Source organism: Pseudorca crassidens, chromosome Y (genome assembly GCF_039906515.1).
Source record: "Pseudorca crassidens isolate mPseCra1 chromosome Y, mPseCra1.hap1, whole genome shotgun sequence".
Classification (NCBI taxonomy): Eukaryota; Metazoa; Chordata; class Mammalia; order Artiodactyla; family Delphinidae; genus Pseudorca; species Pseudorca crassidens.
This window is the reverse complement of record NC_090318.1, coordinates 1226588-1244349: the sequence shown is the minus strand read 5'-3', so window position 1 is coordinate 1244349 and position 17762 is coordinate 1226588. Positions and strand designations below refer to the sequence as shown.

General features: G+C 48.7%; 1 protein-coding gene across 7 annotated transcripts in view; it reads right to left on the bottom strand.

The window, feature by feature from the left end:
- Positions 1-15588, bottom strand: part of LOC137217850 (granulocyte-macrophage colony-stimulating factor receptor subunit alpha-like) — a 30213-nt gene extending 14625 nt beyond the window's left edge. For 6 of the 7 annotated variants that reach the window (XR_010940296.1, XR_010940297.1, XM_067724835.1 and 3 more), the window contains exons 1-9: positions 15506-15588; positions 9102-9209; positions 8497-8639; positions 7363-7486; positions 4000-4129; positions 3735-3907; positions 1343-1476; positions 852-881; positions 17-152 (exon numbers count right to left, since the gene is read on the bottom strand). Coding sequence is in view for 5 of the 7 variants with exons in the window: in XM_067724835.1 (XP_067580936.1) it covers positions 17-152; positions 852-881; positions 1343-1476; positions 3735-3907; positions 4000-4129; positions 7363-7486; positions 8497-8639; positions 9102-9209; positions 15506-15542 (1015 nt within the window). In the remaining 2 variants the exon portion in view is untranslated. The remainder of the gene's footprint in view (positions 1-16; positions 153-851; positions 882-1342; positions 1477-3734; positions 3908-3999; positions 4130-7362; positions 7487-8496; positions 8640-9101; positions 9210-15505) is intronic. The other variant, XM_067724837.1, reaches the window with a different exon arrangement.
- Positions 15589-17762: the final 2174 nt, after the last annotated feature.

The following is a 17762-nucleotide window of genomic DNA, read 5'->3' as shown; positions in this document are numbered from 1 at the left end:
ATCTCGGGACACGTACCAAACTCAGTTGGCTGACTCCAGGCACCCCAGTGGGCTTTCCGGGCATCTGCCGTCCTGATCTTCACAGTATGTTTGGCTCTGAACCCCGGTCTCGGAAAGCTGTATTTATTCCCCGAGTCACCAGACACCACAATCTTTGGAGAAAACAGAAAGTTAGACAGAGTTGTTGCCTGTGTTGAGAAACAGAATGCGGGTGTCTTTTCAGTTGCCCAACTGAAGTGAAAGATTCAAAGCCACACTCTCCCAATCTGGGCATGAATGTGGTATTTTACGTCCTGAGAACTTGGGAGGAATGCTTAAGGGAATAATGAAAATGAGTGATTCTGCCATTTTCCGAGTAACCACTCCTGGAGTTGCTAGGATCGTAAGTATAGATGCAGAAATGATTCAAGAGCTACAGTGGGTATGAACCCGCCCATGGATGGATAATGCCCCTGTAAATGATGTTAAGAGGACCAAGTTCGACTTCCTCATTGGACAGAGGAGGATACTGAGGTCAGAGTGGTGGTGAAACTTAGAAAAGATCAACAAAAATTACTTTGATGATCAACCTTGAGAGGAATTTTGGAAGAAGACATCATCCCCTTGACACTCCAAGGGATATTTCCTTGACCAACATGGATAGAAGAGGGAGACCCCATCCAGGGGCCTACTGGGGGGGTGCCCCTATATCACTGACTGGACGGTACTCTAGGAAACCTCCATCCTCTGGTTTTTACCCCGTCCCCATCCTGGCCACCGCTGGACGAAGTTTGCAGTTGGCATGTGTCCATTGCCCAACATCGTACGCTTAAGCTACAAGGGTGATATTTTGGGTCAGAGCTGTAACTCACCAGTTGATTTCCACTGCTTCCGGTATTACTCTAGAAAAAAAAAAAATCCAGACCAAAATAGAATGTTTATTTCTCTCCATTTTGAAGGTTTTTCATGGGTCTCATCCAATCTCCCCCTTTGAGCACAGTCAGGAAAAACGAAAACAGTCAGGGTCCAACAAAGGGTTGAGCTCCTACTGTCCCCCCTAACCTGCAGTGGCCCCCAAATAGAAGGATGGAACATGCCCACAGGAGGGAGGGTGCCCCTGCTCATGGCTCCTTCTAGAACCTCAGCTGGTTATGGATCCTGATAAGAATTCAGGTGGGCTTGGAGCATAGGTTCCTCCTTGTCTACACTGGGTCCAGGTGGGCTTGGAGCAGACCCTGAATTTTCCCAGATGTTCACCCATTCTGAGCCCACCTCATGTGCCCCAGGTTCTCATGGTGGGTCATGGGGGTGGCTGCCAAGCTTCTTGAGGTGTGGTGCCCTGCTTGGAGCAGTGTCCACTCACCTGTCTCTGGATGTCCAGCTGGTACTGGAACTCCCTGATGGACAATGTTTTTCGGGTCCTGGGCTTTTCCCACCGGATGAAGCAGTGTGATTCGTTGCAGTGCACGGTGATATTGTTGGGTGGGTTGTATTGCTCTGTAATGAGAACCCAGCAGACACCTCTAATCCAGAATGCTTCCCCTGGACCACAGAGAGGAGACCCAGTTCTGCCTTCACAACATTGATGGTGCCTCACCAAGGTCACCGGGAGGCAGGGGTGGGTCTGAGTGTCGTCTCTTGGGGAAGATATCAATCATCAGGCCGCCATGTGCAGAAGGGAGGAAGTTGCGGTTCAACAAGACCTGGGGAGACTTTCCTGGTGGCGCAGTGGTTAAGAATCCACCTGCTGATGCAGGGGACATGGGTTCGAGCCCTGTTCTGGGAAGATCCCACATGCCGCAGAGCAACTAAGCCAGTGAGCCACAATTACTGAGCCTGTGCTCTAGAGCCTGTGAGCCACAACTGCTGAAGCCCATGCACCACAACTACTGAAGCCCGCGCGCCTAGAGCCTGTGCTCCACAACAAGAGAAGCCACCACAATGAGAGGCCCGTGCGCCATAACAAAGACTAGCCCTCGCAACTAGAGGAAGCCCGCGCGCAGCAATGAAGACCCAACGCAGCCAAAAATAAATAAAATTTTAAAAAAAAGAAGACCTGGGGAGGTAGGTGGTGATGGGTTTGGAGGGCAGGAGAGAGGCTGGTTTGAAATGACTTTAGCCTTAAGAGGCCTGGACTATCCTATGGGATCAGGGAGCCTGCAGGTAGAAAGAGGGGCTGGCGTTCAAGAGAAGACATTGTTTGGCATACGGGAGTATCTTCAAGAGACCAGCCTGGAGCAGAGCGCTAGAAAGAAGAGAAAGAGCTGGCAAAAAAGAAGAAGAAGAAGAAGTAAATTCACAGTGGTCCAGGATGGGTGGAGGGGCTTGGACTGTCACATTCTAAGGAGAGAAAGAGGAGGTGGCATCTGGGTAGATTCAACTGGGTGTACACTTGTCCTTGTAGCAGGTTACCCAAAGGGAGGGAAGGAGGGAAAGATGGGGGCTTGGAGGAATTGGGTCCACATGGAGCTAGCAAAGTCATGGTTTCCAAATGGGGGAGTTGATGCATGTTTGAAAAGGTCAAGGAACTTCAGTGTCCTTCATCGTTGAACAGATATCCAAACAGTGACCCCATGATGGTGCATGCCAGCAATCAACAGGATGGGAGTTCTGTATCTGACTGCATTTTGATGGGCATCTGTTCCATTCTAAAAGCTGAGACTCAATTCTGTTGTTGGAATCTTTGAAGGTCTGTTTGGACAGCTTGGCTGTGTGAAGCTTCTCTTGTGACTGTGAATCTCATGGACTCCACTTCCACATTGAGTAGATCTGATCGTCTTTAAATTTAGAGATGAGATGCTCTATCCCTAGGATACTTACACTGGATTTTCCAGCTCAGAAAAAAGTAAGGGATATAACTCCTCTGGCCTATTGTTGTGATCGGGACTTAGGATTCTGCACCCAGTTCTAATGTGTGGGACTTCCCTCCGACCCCCAACACCACCAAGCAATTCTCTGACACCAGCTGGGTGTCCTACAATTCAACTCAGTTCTGACACTATCTACCTGGAGGTAGCGTCAGATTCCATAGGTGAAGGGCTCAGTCCTCCCACTTCAAATGTCAATCCCAAGTCCAGGTCATCACCTGTGCTTCCAACTGACCTGCTATAGATCAAAGATTCCCCTGACCTCCTCCGTGGGTTTGATTCATTTGCAAGAGAAGCTCTCAGAACTCAGGAAACATTTTACTTACTAGACCACTATTTTACAATAAAAGGACATAACTCAGGAACAGCCAGACAGAAGAGACGCATAGGGCAAGACATGGGCAAAGGGTGTGGAGCTACCATGCCTGCTCTTCTCGGGTGGCTGTCTCTCTAATTTGTGGACATGTTTGACTGAGTAATTAAGGATCTTGAGATGAGGTCATTCTGGATAAGATGAGCTCTAAATCCAATGACTGGTGTCTGTATAAAAGGAAGGAAGGGAGATCTGTGATATACCAGGAAGATGGACATGTGGACAGAGATTGAAATGATGCAACCATAAGCCAAGGACTCCTGGCCATCACCAGAAGCTAGGAAAGAGGCATGGGAGCAGAAGTTCTTTCAGACAGTCCGGAAGGAACCAACCCTGCCAATGCCTTGATTTTGGATTTCTGACCTCCAGAACTGCAAGACAATACATTTCCATTGTTTTAAGCCTCCCAGTTTGTGGTCATTTGTTACAGCATCTCCAGGAAACTTACGCAGATTTCAACGCAAATTCTGTCGGACCTACTAGGCAGTGGTTAAATCACAGGTGGTTGCTCTCACCTATTTCTTTTAACAGCAAAACCGAATCGAAGAACTGGATTCCTGCTTCTTGGCTGGTACCGTTAACCAGGAAGTAACTGTACGAAGTTAATCCCGAGAGGTCTTGGAGGTGACATCCCACGTGGGTTCCTGAGTCTTTTAGGTAATGAGGACATTCTCTTTCGATTTTTTTCCTGTAAGATTCCAAAGTGTTCAGAGAACAATCAGGGCATATTTCGTTCTTCACTGTATTTCTCAGGGTTGTCTACATGAGGTCAACACTTACTTTGAGTCTCTTATATACAAAAAATATTGAACGTCATTGGGCGCTGCTTGGCCCTTGGCCCAGGTGCAGTTCATGAAGTCCGCATTGTAGATAAGACAGGAGAAGTTTTGGGCAGCTGTGCCCTCCCCACCTGGGAAGAGACAGAAACAAAATAATTTGTACATGGAGTTTAAAGGGGGATGGACCGGATAGCTTCATGGTTCAAAGAAGAATCAATACCAATTCTTCTCAAACTCTTCCCAAAAAGAGAAGAGGGAACACTTCTAAACTCATTTTCTGAGGTCAGCGTCACTCATCACTCTGATACCAAAGCCAGACAAAGACACAAGAAAAGAAAATTACAGGCCAATATCCCTAATAAGCATAGATGTAAAAATCTCCAACAAAATGTTAGCAAACCACATCCAACAGCATGTTAAAAGTCAAATTTATCCCTTGAATGTAAGAATGATTCAACATATGCAAATCAATCAACGTGATGCACCACATTAACAGAGTGAAAGAGATAAACTACATAATCATCTCAATAGATGCAGAAAAAGTGTTTGACAAAATTCAACATCCATTCAGGATAAAAACTCTCAACAAAATAGGTATAAAAAGGATTTACTTCAGCACAATGAAGGGCAAATATGAAAATCCCACAGCTAATGTCATACTCAATGGAGAAAAACTGAAAGCGTTTCCTCTAAGGTCCTGTACAAGACAAGGATGCCCACTCTCACCACTCCTATTTAACATAGTACCTGAAGTCCTAGCCAGACCAATTAGACAAGAAAAAGAAATAAAGTTATTCAAATCAGAAAGGAAGAAGTAAGATGATCTCTGTTTGCAGATGATATGATCATATACGTAGAAAACCCTAAGACTAAACAAAAAAAAATATTGAAACTAATACATTTAGTAAAGTTGCAGGATACAAAATCAACATACACAAATCAGTGGCATTTCCACACAGTAACAATGACATAGCTGAAACAGAAATTAAGAAAAAAAAATCTCATTTACAATAGCCACAAAAAGAGTAAAGTACCTAGGAATACACTTAACCAAGGAGGTGAAAGGCTTGTAAGTTCAATGTTGCAAGACATTGATGAGGGAAATGAAAAAAGACACAGATAAATGGAAAGACACCCTGTGTTAATGGACTGAAAGAATTAATAGTGTTAAAATGTCCATACTACCCAAAGTGATCTATAGATCAATGTGACTCCTATCAAAACCCCAATGACATTCTTTAAAGAAAAAGAAAAAACAGTCCTAAAATTCGTATGGAACCACAAGACTCCAAATAGCGAAAACCATCTTGAGCAAGAAGAACAAAGCTGGAAGCTTCATGTTGCCTGATCCCAAGATATATTACAAAGCTACAGTAAGTAAAACTGTACTATGATGGCATAAAAGTAGATGTAGAGATAACTGAAACAGAGTAAAGAGCCCAGAAATAAATTCCCACACTTATGGTGTACTGATATTTGATAAACCTGCCAAGAACACACCAGGGAGAAAGGATTAGTGTCTTTACTGAATGATGATGGGACAACTGCCTATCCACATGCAGAAGAATGAAATTGGGTCCTTATCCCACACCACATACAGAAATCAAGTCAAAATGGATTAAAGACTTAAATATAAGACCTGAAACTGTAAAACTCCTAGAAGAAAGCATAGGGAAAGAACATCTTGACATTTGTCCCAGCAATGATTTTTTGGATTTAACACCAAAAGCACAGGCAACTAAAACAAAAGTAGAAAACTAGAATTGGGTCAAACTAAACACTTCTGCACAGCAAAGGAAACAATCAACACAGCGGAAAGCCAACCTATGGAATGGGAGAAAATATTTGCAAACCATATGTATCTGATAAGGAGTTAATATCCAAAACATATAAAGAGTTCAAGCAACCCAAGAGCAAAAAACAAATAATCTGATTAAAAACAGTCAGAGGATCTGAATAGACGTTTTTCCAAAGAAGACATCCAAATGTCCAACAGGTACCTAAAAAGATGCTCAACATCACTAATTGTCAGGGAAATGCAAATTAAAACCACAATGAGGTATCACCTCGCACCTGTCAGAACAGCTCTCATCAAAAAGACAAGAAATAACAAGTGTTGGCAAGGATGTGGAGAAAAGGGAACCCTTGTGCCCTGTTGGTGGGGATGTAAATTGGTGCAGCCACCATGGGAAACAGTGTGGCGATTCCCCCCAAAATTAAAAATGGAACTATCATATGATCCAGTGATCCTTTTTTTTTTTTTTTTTTGGTACGCGGGCCTCTCACTGTCGTGGCCTCTCCCGTTGCAGAGCACAGGCTCCGGACGCGCAGGCTCAGTGGCCATGGCTCATGGGCCCAGCTGCTCCGTGGCATGTGGGATCTTCCCGGACCGGGGCACGAACCCGCGTCCCCTGCATCGGCAGGTGGACTGTCAACCACTGCGCCACCAGGGAAGCCCTCCAGCGATCCTTTTTATGAGTGTATGTTCCATGGAAATAAAATCTGGATCTCGAAGAGATACCTGCACCCCCATCTTCACTGCAGAATTATTCACAGAAGCCAAGATATGGAAATAAACTAAGTGTCTGTGTGGACAGATGAATGAATAAAGAAGATGTGATACACATACACAAACACACACACAAGGAGGAATATTAGTCAGCCATGAAAGGGAGGAAATTCTGCCATTTGCAACAACATGGATGGACCTGGGGGGTATTATGCTAAGTGAAATAAATCCGACAGAGACAAATACTATATGATTCACTTACATGTGGAATCTAACGAAAACTCATAGAAACAGAATAGAATGGGGGTTCCAGGGGCTAGGGAAGGTGGGGGAAATGGGGAGATGTTTGTCAAAAGGTACCAATATCCAGCTGTAAGATGAGTAAGTTCCAGGGACCTAACGCATAACATAGTGACTATAGTTAAAATACTGGATTGTTCACTTGAAAGTCACTAAGAGAGTAGATCTCCAGGGTTTTCACCACAAAACAAACAAACAAAAAACCTACTTGACAGGATGGATACGTTAATAGCTCAATTGTGGTAATCATTTCACAAAGTATACGTACATCAAGACACCAAATGTGGGGATTCCCTGGCGGTCCAGCGGTTAGGACTCTGCGCTCTCACTGCTGAGGGCCCAGGTTCAATCCCTGGTCAGGGAACTAAGGTCCCACAGGCCGCGCAGCGCGGCCAAAAAGATAAAAAACAAAAAACAAAAAACCCACCAAATGTACCTCTTAAATATGTGCAATTCCTATGTGTCAATTCTATCTCCATATAGCAGAAAAAAGTGGGGGAATGTACCCTGATGCTCATGTGGGAAGGAGAAGAATCACCACCATGTTTTCCCTACCTGGGTTCAGGTAGACCAGTGTTTCTGAAATTCGTCTTTGGTTGATATTTACTTCGACAGTGAGCGTGACTCCCCCATGGAGAGAACAGTCCTGAAAGGTGCACTGACATTCCTTGTCTTTGACCTGAAAAGATGTCACCAGCCAGTGAATTAAGAATCAGTCTTCTTTCGTTACATCCTGGTTGTTTGCTCCTACCCTGACCCTGTGATGACATCCACCTCCCTCTGTGACATCTCCCCCAGGTACCTTCTTTGGCAAGACGCCAACTAGCAGCCTTCATAAGGTCAGAATAGAGCTCGCCTTTTCTTTTTATTTTATTTTACTTATTTATGTTTGGCCGCGTTGGGTCTTCGTTGCCGTGTGCAAGCTTTCTCTAGTTGCAGCGAGCAGGGGTTACTCTTCATTGCGGTGTGTGGGCTTCTCATGGCAGTGGCTTCTCTTGTTGTGGAGCACAGGCCCTAGGAGCGAGGGCTTCAGCAGTTGTGGCGTGCAGGCTCAGTAGTTGTGGTGAACAGGCTCTAGAGCACAGGCTCAGTAGTTGTGGCGCACAGGCTTAGTTGCTCTGCGGCATGTGGGATCTTCCTGGACCAGGGATCAAACCCATCTCCCCTGCATTGGCAGGCGGATTCTTAACCACTGTGCCACCAGGGGAAGTCCCAGAGCTCACCTTTTAATATGAGAGCCCTCATCCCTTTAAACTGTATGGGAACTTCACACCCTCTTTTATGGGATTGACTTTTCTTGTCCTATCTCATACCCACCCTTCTCTCACAGGTGTCACGTTTACATTGTATCCAAGTCAGTCTGTTTACTTTATTTCCATTGAACAGGCAGAGCTAATGTTATTTCTCTCTCAGGATTAAGTCTTGCAGGTGGATCAACTGAGCAAAAGGCTGCCATTGCAGGCAGCCAGGAGCCCCCAGGCTAATTGGAATAGTGATGCCTGAGAGAGGAATGGGGTCCTCTCAGGGAATCAGCCCTCTGGACACATCTTGGACACAGCAGCACTTTCCTGGTGCACTTCGAACCATGAGTCTGTGATGTGTCCCAGTGTCACGCGTATGTTTTTTATTTGTCCTGCTTGACGAGAGCTCTACAAAGAACAGTGATCGAGCACATCCAATCCATCTTACCTTTTTTTTAATCTGTCCCTTCTCCTTGTGAATCAACACACATTCCCCGTAGGTAGCGTTTTCCTGGCAGTCCCAAGTTAATTTTGTCGTCTTTGGGTCAAACTTCATGTTTAGACTGGAGTTCTGTTCCACGGTTGGAAGATCTGAAACATACAGCCTCAGGAGTCAGAAACTACTCTTCTCCCGTCTCCATTCTCCCTTAACCAATGCATCTCACATCTTGTGAGCAGAGATCAGGGCTGGGAATCACTGTGCCCCTACCCCTCTCACATCCTCATCACCCCCTACCCCTTTCCCACCTCTCCTTCCTGCCCTTTCTGCAAGGGGAGATGTCCACTGTGGAAATAAACGAAGACAGGAAGCAGCAAAGGCTATTTATCCAGATCCTGCCATAGTAAAGGGAGTCGGCCACCATCACCTGTGTCTGCAGAATGGGTGGGGGGGAATTCACATCACCAGCAGGGGGAGCACAACAGGAGGTGTGATGCCGGTTGACCATTGCATATGAGGATAAAATGAAATGAGATGCAGGCATTGGGATGTTTCCCCCAGAACCCAGGGTCATGGGAATGGGAGCAACGGGGAGAGGGGAAGCACATTCATACGTTTATCCCATTGGTCCTGGGTCAGGCAGAGTGAGGGTACCAGCAGCATGGAGAGTAGAATGGCCATCACCAGGGCACACAGGGGGCTGACCGAGGGACGTGAAAGTGCTGGGGGAAGAGAAAATCAGCTTTCATGGGGGTCTGGACATGGAGACCAGGGGTGTTTCCCTGGCGGGATGTCCAGGGAAAAAACACAGGACTCTCTCCAGGGTGATGGTCAGCATGGTGACCTGGCCAGCCTGGGTCACTGTTGGCTACAGGGGGTCCTCAGGCTTCAGTAAGCCTCAGAGATGGCCCCAGAACCAAGAGCCTGTCCTCAAGCCTGAGCACCACGTCCAGCCTTCCCTGTTACCTCCTGAATCACTTTGGGCAAGTTGCCCACCTGCCTGGTCTGTAACATGGTGGCAGGGCTTGGGAGGCTGGGGGATAACTCCCAAGTCAAAGGCAATGAAAGGCCATGTACCGCGCCCGAGGATGGGGTTCCTTCATGCAGTGGGAGACCCTTGGGAGACCCTCCACCTGACCCTTCAGCATCCTTTCTCCAGAGCCTGAGGACGAGGGTCCCTCCATGCAGTGCATTTGGGGAGACCCAAACCCTGAGTCTCCAACGTGGTTATCAGAGTCTGTGGATGGGAATCCCTCTGGGCAGTGTCTTTCTCTCTGCCCTGAGAGACTGTAAGCCCCCAGCCATAGCTGTTTCTCTATCCCCAGAAATGCATCCCCAGCATATGGGTATCAGGGCGCTGGACACACATCTTACAAATTGAGTGGATTATTTCTCCAGAGCAGACTGTGCTAAAAGCAGGTATAGCCCCTGGAGCAGCTGCTGAAGTTGGGAGCAGAATAGCAGGGATGGTCTATGTAAAGAAAATATAAGCCATTTATATACATTATTATATAATTCCCCTGTGCATTAATTATAAAATCTATCTCTTCATTTATAATAGAGATCTTCATATAAAATTGTAACTATGATGTGAAATATATAGAAATAATCCATGTTTGTATGAATAGGAACAATTTTATAAATAATATTGATACATAAGGACATTCTGTGACTTATTTATATTATCTTTATGCTAGGAGACTCTCTCTCTGACAAGCTTGCTTCACACTTTGATCCCTTTGTTATTCACACCCGATGAGGGAAGTTGATAAATGAGCAGAAAGACAGACACAAAATCAGACAGATGTCATGAGTTTGTAGGCGCTGAGCCTGACGTGGATGTACAGTTCCCCACAGAGCGTGGAAACCGGGGAGCTTTTCCTGCCCCCCAAGAAAACTGTGTTACTTTCCTTGTGCTCCTGTAACAAATTCCCACAAACTTGGCATTTTCTTTTTTGATTTTTTTATAAATTTATTTTAATTTATTTATTATTTTTGGTTGTGTTGGGTCTTTGTTGCTGCATGCGGGCTTTTCTCTAGTTGCAGCGAGCGGGGGCTACTCTTCGTTGTGGTGCACGGGGGTTTCTCACTGCGGTGGCTTCTCTTGTGGCGGAGCTCAGGCTCTAGGTGCGTGGGCTTCAGGAGTTGTGGCGCACAGGCCGTTTAGTTGCTCCGCGGCATGTGGGATCTTCCCGGACCAGGGCTCGAACCCGCGTCCCCTGCATTGGCGGGCGGATTCTTAACCACTGCGCCGCCAGGGAAGCCCCAGACTTGGCATTTTAAAAACTCCGCACTTCATCTCTTGCAGTGCTGCAGATCAGAAGTCTGACAGGGTCCCTTTGGGGTAAAATCAAGGAATTGGCAGAGAGCTGCTTCCCTGTGAAAACTCCACAGGGGAAAGCGTTTCCTTGGCTTTTCCAGCTTCCGGAAGCCACCTCCTTCCTGGGTGCATGGTCCCCCTCCATCTTCAAAGTGCATTACTCCAGCCTCTTCATCATCACAGCACTGCCTCTCTCTTATAAGGACACTTGTGATGACACTGAGCTCAACCAGATAATCCAGAATAATCCACCATCTCAATACTTTTCACTTAGTCCTGTCTATCATGTAAGGTAACATATCAAAGTTTCTAGGGATTAGGACGTGGGTGTTTTGGGGGACGTTTTCTGTCGACCATACGGGGACCAGGACTTGGAATTCGTGGCTCAGGTGACCCATGAATCCATGGTTGCCACATCACGGTGATTATAAGATGCTTTGGGGGGCTTCCCTGGTGGCGCAGTGGTTAAGAATCTGCCCATCAATGCAGGGGAAGCGGGTTCGAGCCCTGGTCCGAGAGATCCCACATGCCGCAGAGCAACTAAGCCCGTGTGCCACAACTACTGAGTCTGCGCTCTAGAGCCCACGAGCCACAACTACTGAGCCTGTGAGCCACAACTACTGAGCCTGCGCTCTAGAGCCCGCGAGCCACAACTACTGAAGCCCTCGCGCCTAGAGCCCGTGCTCCGCAACAAGAGAAGACACCGCAATGAGAAATCTGCTCACCGCAACGAAGAGTAGCCCCCACTCACGACAATTGAGAAAGCCCATGCGCAGCAAGGAAGCCCCAATGCAGCCAAAAATAAATAAATAAATTTTTTTTTTTTTACAAAAAAGATGCTTTGGGGAAAATTACAGCCCCTTTGCTTTGTGTCTCATTGCTCTGACTCTCTCTTACTAATCAGACTGGATTTGGGGAGAGTGGAACAAGAAATACGTGTTCAGGTTTCCTTTATGATATTAACACATTTTTTGAGATCTTAAAATATTTTTTAAAACTTGAGTGTTGCAACAATTAAAAAGCGTCATTAGGAACAAAACAGAAAAATAGGAACAGTCAGTACACAGAGAGACAAGGAGGAACTTTCAGTGCACGTGACTGGGTAAAGGAACCAATCTGAAAAGGGCTTGTAGTGCATGATTCCAGCTCTACGACAGTCTGGACAAAGCAAAACCGTGCAGACAGCAAAAGCATCAATGGTTGCCAGGGGTTAAGAGAGGAAGAGGGATGAAGAAGTGGAGCACAGGGGATTTTTAGGGCAATGAAACTACTCTGCATGACACTATATATAATGATGGATACAGGTCATCATGCGTTTGTCCACACCCATGAAATGTGCAACACCAAGACTGACCCCTAATGCAAATTATGAACTTGAGTCAAGAATCCTGCGTCCAACTTGCTCCATCAATTGTAAGACATGCGCCACACTGATGAATGGTGTCCGTCACGGGAACTATCTGTAGGGGAAGTGGGTACGTAGGACTCCCCTTACTTTCCACCTAATGTTTCTGTAAACCCACAACTGCCTTACACAAAGTCAATTAACATTACCAAAAAATAGTACTGCAAAAGCACCATGCTCTATTCCGATAAAGCCACACCCCACAGAAGACACCTGGTCTTCCGGCTGGGTCTGGGGTGGCACCTGCGACTCTGCTCACCGTTTCCCCAACAGTGTCTTTGGTTGTGGTGATTCATTATCTGGTGTTGCTGTGACTTGGAATGTGGCCTTTCCTTCTCTGGCGCTGAGTTCTGCCAGTGCGCACCTCACCTCTCTGCGCTCCCAGAAGCCCATCCTTCTAACGCTTCATCCTCTCCTGGAGGGCCCTCTCTCTCTGCATTTTATGGTGCACGATCATATTTTCTGTAATTTCCTTGCGTTTATGGAGTCTATTGGTCTAAACGCAGCCTCTGTCTCTTGGTGTTTTAGTTGACTGGGGGCTGCCCTAAGAAAGGACCACAAGTTTTCTTCCCTCCCTCCCTCCCCCCTCCCTCCTGGCCTTCCTTCCTCCTGGCATTTCCCTAATTCATTCCTTCTCTATCCAATCCTGTCCTGCCTCTGCTTTTTTTCCCACTATGCCCAGCACGCCGACCCCTTGGACCTCCTTCTCCACATTCTCGTATCTCCCTCCTGGGCTCCAGCCCCACCAAGGGGGCTCCTCCATCTTCCGCCAAGGCTCTCAGACCTACAGGACCCGCCATCAGCGGACCGCTGGCCCAGCTCCTCCGTGGCCTGTGTCACCCTGGGTGACTTTGGCATCCATTGTACAAGGGGGACCTCCCGACTTCCGTGAGCCATCTCCACCAGCAAAGACCCCTTCACCCCAGCTGCCTTCACACGCCCAGTCCCCCTGGCCCGTTATCATCTGGACCCTGCCCCCGCTCGGAGACGTGTTCAGGAGTGTCCCGAGCCTGCTGGCGCTCCACAGGCACCGGACACCCTCTCCTCACACCCCAGCTGCCTCTGCTAAGAAGCCGCCAGCACCTCCTGCGTTTAATTCGCTGTTTCCATGATCGCGCCTCCTTTCCCACCTCCTCTGTTGAAGGCTGACTGGCTCATCTATTGGAGCCGGGAAGGAAGGAAGGAAGGAAGGAAGGGAGGGAGGGAGGAGGGAAGGAAGGGAGGGAGGAGGGAGAAAGGAAATAGATTCCCTGAACCTTCACCATCTCCTCCTGGCTGGGTCCCAACAATGGAGGACCCCACCCACTCCCTTTTTCAGGTGTGCATACCTGGGCCACCGCACACCTGGAGACAAGCACCCAGCCTCAGATTCCTGCCCCCAACTCCCCCCCCGCTCCCTGGGACCTCACTTGCTATCAGAGAGGAAATAAAAACCACAGAGCCGACCTGTTCCAAGTTCCCCACCCGCCTGACATCTCCTGCCCTTCTCCCACGATGGGAAAGCGCCCAGCTTCCTCCACGTGCGAACGGGACCCCGGACCAGCCAGCTTTCCTCTGGGTCTTGTCCCCGTCCTCTGTGCTGGGGCCGGGGCACCCAGAGGCTCTGAGAGAGGACCTTCCTGGGTCAGTGCACGCCCGCAGCGACTCTTGCCTTGATTTTCACATCCGCAATTTGTGCACTGCCCTTGCGGTTGGAGCTGAGCCTCACTTAACAGGGCGGGGGATGGGCCGCGGAAGGGCCACGGCCCGGAGCACCTTAGTCCTCAGCGGTTACAGCACCTGCGCCCATCACCTGGCCCTCTGTCCCGTCAGCTTCCTGGGTGCACTTTTCTCCTCCTTAGTGCCTCGCATCGTACCTGCCTTGGGAAGCGGGATGGACACGCAGCGGGTACCCAAGGATACACACTATCTTAGACTGATCGACACCCTACAGCACAGTTCCCCATTCAGCTTCCTCTGAACCGAAACTGCCTTGGCTTCTTGCTCATTGTGATGGGGCAAAACCAGAAACTTCTGTAAACCTGACTTAAAAAAAACAGCCAAGTTCTCACACACCACAGAGGGACACAGAAATCCACCCAAAGGTCGCTGCTTTAGATCAGCGGTCCATCGCAGCCCCCGGCTCTTGGTCGAGGATGGCGAGAAACCTCCAGAGGACAGTTCACGCAGAGCATGAGATCATCAGTGCTATGATGCATCATGTGCAGACAGAGCCTGGTTTAATTCTCACCCCCGTCCTACGAGGCAGCTCCTGGTACCCTCACAGAAGTGGCCGGATGACCAAAGCCCAGTGAAATCTCATTCTTTTATTTGTTGCCTTGATTGTTTTTAAAGTCGCGGCAAAATTCACATGGTATAAAATTCGCCCTTTAAAACGTACAGCTCAGCAGCACTTAGGACATTCATAATGTTGTGTATCCCACCACCTCTATCTGGTTCCAGAACCTTCTCACCCCTCCAGAAGGAGACCCCGTCCGCATGAGCTGTCACTCCCCAGCCCACGCCCCCAGCCCCCAGACACCATGAACCCACTTTCTGTCTCTGTGGAGTTGCCCGTCTGCTTGTTCCCTGTAAATGGAATCGTGCCCTATTTTGCCTTTTGTACCCACTTTCCCTCTTCTTCTGGTTTTCACCAGGCTGGGTTTTCTTTCCTCTTTTAAAGATTTCAGCTTTACACAGATGTCAGCTGGAAAGAAGGCGCTGAGACCTTGTCTCAGAACAACATCTCTCAAATTCGAGGCACACAGGAAACACCTTGCAGGGGCGTGGGTCCACGGGGGACCCTGGCACCAGCTGGCATTTTGATCTCGCTGTGGTTCTGGGGTGCCACGTATCACCATGATTGGGCAACACACAGACACAGAATGCAACGCCACCCTCTTCAGCAGCACCTGTAACCTGGGCAGGCCACCCGCTCTGCAGGACACACAGCTCCACGAAGGCGTCCCACCCGAGCCTTTGGGCTAAATCCAAGCCATGTCCCAGGCACAGGCTTGTACAGAGAGCTCCACACACACTCACTGCAAGCTGGCTGGGTCCCTGGGACTCACTCAGACCTTACAATGCAGCTTCACGTGCTACGAGACGCACCCATCACCAGTAACCATCTTCACTGGGTGCCCTTCACCCAGCAGTTTTTATTGCCCACCCTCGAGTTCTCGCCCACCTGGAGTGCCAGCTGCCCGGAGCAGCAACAGAGGCAGGAAAAGGTCCCCTAGTGACTTGACACTTTGGAGGACCCCAGGATCAAGGGGACCGGACTAGCCCACCGTACCACGCTCGCCCCTGCCAACCTGTGTTCCTCCATGCTGCTGCCTGACGCTCCCACATCTGGCCGCTCTGACAACTAAGTCTCTTCCTCGTCCGAAAGCAAGTGCCCAGATTGCGCGACAAGAACATTTCAGCTCAATATCTTCCTTTTTTTTTTTTCCTCCTTGATTCCCTCCCCCATCTGTGGTGTTTCTCATTACAAGGAATTGGGAAACCTTCGTGGTGGAGTTGCCCCCCTTCACCATAGATACAGAGAAGGTCACCCTCCTTAAAGTCCAAGCAGTGGCTCAGGAGGCTGCCCAGACCAGCTACCAGGTGGGCCTCTCGTGTCACTGCCCATTTTCATCATTGACGTGGAGAAGGTCATCCTCCTAACGGTTGGACCAGAGAGATCACCAGGTCTGCTCAGAGTGGACACCATGGTGGGTCTTCATGTCTTCGGTGGAGAACACCCCCTTGCTCACATTCACAACCAACCCAGTTCTGTTCAGTTCAATTCATCAGAACTTTGCTGAGTATCCCAGGGATTTAAAACCAGCCAGAGTGGGTAGGAAGTGGCTTTCCAGCTCATGATGGGGCAAGGCTGAACAGAAGGGTCATGGGGGCTGGGGACACAAACGCAGCACTGGATGTCCCCAAGGAGGGTCTGTCACATGAGGTGGTGGACAAGAGTGGGTGTGGGGTTTCATGGGGACTACATCCTGGGTGTGAGGGAGAGATGTTGTCTCCCAAGCTCACTGGGGCTCCGGGGCTTCAGAAATGCAGGAATGCTGGTACAGATCAGAGTTAGGGCAAGAGGAGGTACTGGCAAAGGGGATGGAGCTGGGGGAAGGCTCAGTCCTGCCATGTTTAAGTGGCTTCCCTGATGAGCCCCGAAGGGGAGGCGTCCATCAGGGAGTTGGATGTAGGGCTCGGCCTCAAGGGAGAGATCTGAAAATCTGAGCTCCCTTCCGGGCAGGACTCCTCTTCCTGATTCTTACAGGATTTGAGTGGCGGCAGAATGAACATACTTGGGTAGTAAAGGGTTACCTCAGCAGCCCTGGGTGGTCCACACCCTGCCCACTGCAAAGAAAGGTCTGACCCTTGACCAGCTCCTGGCAGGTCACCTATGAACCCTTGGAACATCCTGCCTTGTTTGCCTAGAGTCTTGGGTCACATCCAGTGGTCTGTGCTCCAATGTAAGTTATGATGGGACTGTGGGTCACGCCGTATCCAGACCTCGGGAGGGGCTGAGTAACTCAGGTCAGCCGTGTGGACGCTCCGTGCTACGTGACTGACCCCAATACAAAGCCTGGACGCCACGGCTGGCTGAACTTTCCCGTTGACACATACCCCATGCCTGTCATCAGGTATCATTGCTGGGAGAAGTAAGCCCTGTCCAGACAAACCCGCAGGGAGCCGACACTGAGACGCCTAGTCCCTCCTGGACCCTGCTCCCTGCATCTTTTGCCTTTGATGACTTCAGTCTGTATCCCTTTGCCGTATGAAACCAGAGCTGTGTGTATAACGGTCTTGCTGATTTCCGTAGGTCCTTCTAGTGAATTGTAGAACCTGAGGGTGGTCTCAAGGACCCCGACACACTACCTGTTTACCGTCGTACAGGCCGCTATGTCTGGTCAAGCATGACACACACAAGAGAAGGTGAATAACTAAAGGTCTGGACAAGCGACACTGTGATGTTTCTCGGGACCCCCTGGTGTTCATCTTTTTTTTAAATTAATTTTTATTAGAGTAGAGTTGCTTTACACTGTTGTGTTAGTTTCTGCTGTACAGCAGAGTGAATCAGCTGTATGTATACATATATCCCCTCTTTTTTGGATTTCCTTCCCATGTAGGTCACCACAGAGCACCGAGTAGGGTTCTCTGCGCTATGCAGTAGGTTCTCATTAGTTATCTATTTTATACATAGTAGTGTATAGATGTCCATCCCAATCTCCCAATTCATCCCACCACCCACCTCTCCCCCTTGGTATGCATACACCTGTTCTCTACGTCTGTGTCTCTATTTCTGCTTTGCCAGTAAGTTCATCCGTATCATCTTTCTAGACTCCACATATCTGTGTTTCTCTTTCTTAGTTCACTCTGTAGGACACTCTCTCGGTCTGCTTTTCATCTTCTGTGCTTTTCCCTGGCTTTTTCAGATTCGCTCAGAGTTCCCACCAGGGTGTGGACAAGGGGAAGGAGAGTAAAGGAGATGCTGCCTGGTCTTGGGTGTCTTGTAAGGGTCCTTCTGGGACAGGCTGGGGAGAGCATGCAGGGTGGGGCGGGGGCGTGGGCGCC